At 45.8% G+C, this 6207-nt stretch overlaps 1 protein-coding gene across 2 annotated transcripts in view; it reads right to left on the bottom strand.

Annotated features, from left to right (window-relative positions):
* The window catches only part of ZDHHC22 (zinc finger DHHC-type containing 22), an 8323-nt gene extending 2430 nt beyond the window's left edge, over positions 1–5893 (bottom strand). The window contains exons 1-2 of one of the 2 annotated variants that reach the window (XM_025192183.1): positions 5807–5876; positions 5235–5417 (exon numbers count right to left, since the gene is read on the bottom strand). In XM_025192183.1, the coding sequence (XP_025047968.1) occupies positions 5235–5417; positions 5807–5873 (250 nt within the window). In that variant the 5' untranslated portion in view covers positions 5874–5876. Of the gene's footprint in view, positions 1–5234 lie in introns of both variants that reach the window. The other variant, XM_006035958.2, reaches the window with a different exon arrangement.
* Positions 5894–6207: the final 314 nt, after the last annotated feature.

Raw genomic sequence — 6207 nt, 5'->3', positions numbered from 1 at the left:
GGAGGGGCAAGGGCTGGGGTGAATGGTGCCCCAGGGCCGGGGCAGGTCGTGGGATGCTCGGAACCCAGGCGGCTTGTCCAGGGGCGTGGGGGGCTCCTGCCACTGTGCACACCCCAAGAGAGGCCCCAGGGGGCACATGCCCCTGGATCTGTGTGCAGGGAGGAGGTGGGCTGCCACTGCAGGCTGAACTCTACTTTTCCTAGGAACTGGTAAATGCACATCCTATCTGAATGCACAAGGATATTCTCAAACAGATTACAACAACTTGCAAAATCTCTGCTTCAACATATTAATGTAGGGACACATTTTGTGTGCCCTGCTGTACAAAGTAATCTTGGTCATCTTTCTAGGAAATATCAATATAATAGCACCTTCCACTAAGTGACCATTCACACTTATGGAAGAGTGAAATCAGTGACACTTATTTCTAAATATTGTGAAACAATAATATAGATGTAGATATAGATATGAGTATATTTATTACACATAATTATACATGACCAGAACATTCTCACAGTTCCACTGATATCACTAGAGTGAAGCCATGTTGTATCATCTGAGAATCTGCCTTTATTTTTACTAATTACTTACTACACAATTATTAAATGGATCATAACTGATTCCTTCAGAGTTTTTTTAAAGGATTTCTCTAATTTAACTTTCACTGCTGAAGTGAATATTGTAGGTATGGTGCAGGGGGGGAGCTCAAGTGACTCTAATTCAAACCTCTCAGTAAAAGTCACCGTAAGAAACAGCAGGAGCGCTGACAGTGAGAATCTCAGGGCTTCTCCAGGTACTAGCCTTAATATAGGCAGGGACAGATCCAGTGGGTCATTGCAAATGCAAATGCACTGCATTCAAATGCACTGGTACATTTGAACCTCCCTTTGATTCCTGCTCCACTCAAAATTTAAAACCACTGTCTGGCAGTGGCAGCAGCATTTCTAGCTAGGCAGTGCTGAGGAAGTCAATTGACTTCATTGTCTCATTGTAGTCTACCTGATCTTTTCCAGGGGTGTTAATGAACCTCTCTTCTTTTTAATGGTCTTGTTGTTCCACCAATCAAGTTATCCTTTGTTCTACAATTCTGCTGTCTGATAGCTGTTCCTGGTAATGAAGCTCCTATTTCACAGCCCTGCAGATTGTTTTTAACTCATTCCAATGAAGTTATATTTGGTTTTGCTTCAATCTTAAACTGAATAATAGAGCCCTAGGCCCGTAGCATATTAGTAAAGCTTCTAGTTCCTTTTTTAACTGGCAAAAAATGTGTTGTTTTATATGTGATGATGCACCACATCCTCTGCACCTCCCTTTTCAAAATCCTAGATCTGTCCCTGAATATAGGCATAACTGAGTGAAATTCTATGGCCTGTGTTACACAGGGAATCAGACTAGATGATCAATGACTAGACCCCATTCTAGCTTTAAAATCTGTGATTCTCTGCTTCCCCAGTAAGATACTCTGTAATCAATAGTCTAGGAGTGTTGGCTGGCACAGAAGAACATTTTGAATTCACTTCAAGTCTGGAACTTGGCTAGCTGGAAACATCCAAAGGATGACTTGTTATTAAGCGACTGCAGCATCTGGCTTTTCAGAGACTCCCCTGAAGACTACAAAAAGGCACTGAAACTATTACACTTTGTTTTTTAAATGCAAAAAAATGCTCTCTTTTCTCTAACCTTTCTGTTCTTGTCAGATTGTGTTTGCCTCAGTATGCAGCATGTACAATATGGAAAGGAGAGAACACGCCCCAAGGGAAGGGGAAGAATCCTCATACCAAGTTTTCTTAGAGAGTAAGACTCTGGAAAGATGATATGTTTACATCGGTATAAAAAAGGAGTGAACAGATTATGTAAACCCCTAAATTGGAGTAACTTCACCCCATCTGGTGGAAAGAAGCAGAGGTTAAATTCTACACCATTTGAAGTGCTGTCTGCCCATGTCCACCCTCAGGTAGCTTTCTGTTAAAGGCAAACAGTCTTACTGGTCCCCCAAAGCCTAGCAGTGAGGCAGTTAGAACCGTGTATTGCATGCAGCCACTCTGTGGAGAGCTACATGTCTGTCCATTGCCGATCCTGATGTCATTTACACTGGCAAACAAAACCAGAGTAAATTACAGTGGGATGTGTATTCATCTGTCCAGGGCCTAATTTGAAATATTAAATAGGAAATTCAGATCCAAATATGGGCTTTTCAACATTTATTGGAAATGCATGATGCTTCTTTTTACTGCTAATGTTTCAAAGGGAGCTGAGGAGAGACTGGATTTTCCTGAGATTCTTTGCAACAAGGCTGAAAGCTTTATTTGGGGGCATAATACCGAGAGTCACCAAAGCATAAAAAAGAGCTCCCCTATTTCCTCTTGTAAGAAGAAAGCTTCCCTGAGCCACACTTAATGGATACAAGGTTTCTTAGCCTTAGTCTCAGGTTATCTAAAATAAACAACTGTCTTTAGTTCCTTCTGTAGATTCAATCCATTCTTTGTTTACCAAAACACTGCTCATTTGTCCCTCATTACCAGACTCAAATTTTAGACTCAAATTTGCTTCTGCACCAGGTGACCTGATGTGATGTCACTCTTATTGCTGTACATTATTTATGCCAGAAATGCTGAATCATGAAGCTAAAACTATAGACATTGCACCACACTCTGAAATCCATGCCAAAGCACAGATTCTAGCCATAACTAGCCAGCTGAGAATGTCTCTAGCATCAAGACAGTAAACACTAAGGTGACATAAAGCTAACATATCCTTCTCTTATTCCACCTGATACCTGGCCCCAACACAGAGGATATGTTAAAAGGGTATATGGGAATAGGGTGGAGCTCCACATTACTACACTGACCCTCAGATAATCTGTGATCCCCCAAGAGCCCTCTACTACAGCACCTAGAGGGTTGGAGCACCCCCTAAGCTGTTCTAACGTACCCCTGAGCATGGGTTGGTGCATATCATCCCACAATATCAAAAAGTCATAAACAGCTCCCTAGTAATCTCCTCCCCATCCCTCCCTTCCACTCTGTTGTGCTGCACAGTTGAGATATGGAGGAGAAACAAGTCCAGTATTATTTGTACTGAAGTAGTTGATCCAATATTATTTAAAATATTGTTCTATTTGGAAAAGTGACAAAAATGTCACTGAAGGGCTCCATATTTATTTTCTCTCAGTAATTACCATGCCAAATTGGCTAATTTGCCAAGTAAAGCAATATCTGTTTTTGAATGGCAGTCCTACCAACTCAGCCTGAAATCTGAAAATCAAGCTGGGTTCCTTATGGCTAATGCCTCACCAGCAATAAAGATTCCACAATCAAAACATAATCAGCACCTCTGTTGATGGTGCATGAGCCAGCATACAATCTATGTCCTTTCACCTGAACTAAGTGGAACTGTAAAAAAATAAGACATTCCAGAACTAGATGGTAAAGAGAGCAGATCTGAGCCTGAATGCACAGGTTGCAGGTCTATGGGGTAAGACAATTACATGTTTATGTGTTCTTCTTTGAAGCAGGATGATACCTTAAGCTTTCTCTGTTGCTGCTTTTGAGGGGCCCTTCATTTTAAGGCTTTGTTTCACAGAGATGGAGGGGACAGCATAGGTTTGGGGGCACGGTCATATGAAGAGGGACAGGAGCAGAGTGCAGAGAGAGGTGTGGGTAACGGATCAGGGAGAGAAAGGAAAGGAGTAGATCAGATTTGAGGAGGGGCAGGAAAAGAGGTGCAGGTAGAAGAAAAAGCAAGTGAGGGGCAAAAGGAAAGGTGTAGGGAGCTATTGTTCCTAATGCATTAAGAATGTCTCTGCCTCTCCTTAGAAGGGTGGTTGGTTTTCAAACCCTGATCTGTGGAGAGCTGGTTGGTCACATCATACTAACTCCCCTCATTGTTTTTACCTGAGAGGTAGCATTAAAAGAAGCTCCAAAAATGTTCTAATATTGGTTTCCCATGTGAGTAGTCACCGGACTTGCCCCAGAGAGGTGTGATGGGACTGGGTGCATGGTGACCGAAAGCAGAGAGGTGGTAGGTAGGGTGGATCTAGGTGATGGCACATGGAAAAGATGGCAAATGGGACAAGAGGTGGACTAGGCCACACATCTAATAGCAGGTTGGGAGTAATTGGCCAATGGCAAATGGGAGAACAGGTGTTTACGAGATAGCCTAGAATCATAGAAAAGTAAGGCTAGAAGGGACCTAAAGAAGTCTTCTAGTCCAGGCCCCTGCACAAGGTAGGATCATTCCTGAATAAACTATCCTAGGTTTATCTAACCTATTCTTAAAACTACACAAATAATCTTGCTACACAGGCACATTGCCACAAAATACTAAGAATACTCCAACCTGCCACAGAGGACAGCAGGGGAATGAGGGTAGTGTTCATCTCCTGCTGCTGCAAGGGAAGGAAGTAGTCTGTTAAAATACACTGGGGAGATCCAGGGAGGACTTACCCCACATTATAGAGGAAGGCAACCCCCACCCACTGTCCACACCAATCTGACAATGGGGTAAAATTATTTCCTGATCCCAAATGTGGCAATCAGTTTGTTCCTGAGCAGATGGGCAAGACTCACTAACCAGGAACCTCTGAGTTGTTTAGTCCTAGCAGGTTTATCAGCACACCCCAAATTCCCCAGTCTTGTCTGCAGCCGACACCCAGTGCTTCTGAGGAAGGTGAAAAAAGGAGGGGGGAATTATTCCTTCCCAGCCTCATGTAGCAACCAGCAATGTCCAGAAGCCTGGGAAAAACCAAGCACTTCCACTCAGCACTACAGAGTTAAGCACTGATCCCCTATGCTGAAGAACTGGAGACCCACCGAGGCACAAGCTGGTGCACCTTTCTACTTAGGTTTATAAATGAAACCCTCTCTCTCTGGTTTTCTTGTTTCATTAAACTCCTGGCAAGGTCCATCATCTTGTGCTCTCACTGACAAGCTGGGTCTGGGCTTTTTTTAGAATCTAATGCCATAAGAATAGGGTTGTGGCTGGAACCTGGATGGATTCTCAGCTTCCTTTTCAATAGAAGCAGAGTCCTTTTAATAATATTGTGTGAAACCACTAAACAGCTCTGGAAATGAATGCAACACCTTCATTAAGACTCAACAAAGTAGGGGAACCCTCTTCCTTCCTATGTCCCACCCTACACGCCTGGCACAGTGGGTTAGGAAAGTGCAGGACAGGAAAGGGTGCCATTGGGAAGAGAAAGAAAATATTCCTCCTCTCTGAGAGAGGCCACTGACCTGAGAAGAACTGGCTGATGGAGTGAGGCAGGAGGGTCAGGAAGGCCAGTGGATTTGCAAAGGACACAGAGAGCACTGCAGAGATGTAAGCCACCCCGGCCACCAGGGAGTCGAGGCAAGCCAAGGACGTGTAGAGGCAGAACATGATGAAGTTCCGCATATTCCTGCTCCCGATGCAGTTCCCTGTGAAGAAACAGTGGTGGTCATGCCTTTGGGTGACTCTGGCACACAGTCTACAGAAGTGGGTGCTGGGCAAGGCTGAGCCAGTGGCCCTGCTTCCATCCGACCAGTCCGCCACCACTTCGGCTCCTCCGCCCAAGTTCAGGCACTGGCCCAGGTCCTCAGGGGAGTTGTGTATCACAAGGATGTAGTTGCCCAGGGCATTAGCTGAGAGGAAGAGGAAGAGGGCCCCATGCAGCAGAGCAGGAGAGAGAAGTGGGGTGGTGGAAGGGTCTCTGAACATGCTGGGGACGAAGAGAAAGAGCTGGAGGACGAAGGTCACTAAGGAGATGCACAGGAAGTAGGCTGGAGCAACAACATTGAGCAGCTTGAGCGCTAGCATCGCGCCTTACATTCCTGCAGGGGACAGCGAGAAGAAAACAAACGTGACCGCCTCAGCCGGAGACTTGCTGCTTCCATTTCCCCTCCCCGGCTCCCCAGCCTGCTCCTGGAGACGCTCTCGCCGCTTCTCCCAGTCTCCACTAAGGAGATGCACAGGAAGTAGGCTGGAGCAACAACATTGAGCAGCTTGAGCGCTAGCATCGCGCCTTACATTCCTGCAGGGGACAGCGAGAAGAAAACAAACGTGACCGCCTCAGCCGGAGACTTGCTGCTTCCATTTCCCCTCCCCGGCTCCCCAGCCTGCTCCTGGAGACGCTCTCGCCGCTTCTCCCAGTCTCCGCCTCGCTCCCCCGCCCCCTTCTGCCGCCAAATCCCCAGCGAGCCCCGGCGGGGAGGGCACGGAGCCCGGCTC

This window comes from Alligator sinensis, unplaced genomic scaffold (genome assembly GCF_000455745.1).
Source record: "Alligator sinensis unplaced genomic scaffold, ASM45574v1 scaffold1185_1, whole genome shotgun sequence".
NCBI lineage: Eukaryota > Metazoa > Chordata > Crocodylia > Alligatoridae > Alligator > Alligator sinensis.
Note: the sequence above shows the minus strand (reverse complement) of the source record. Positions and strands in the feature narration are given on the sequence as shown.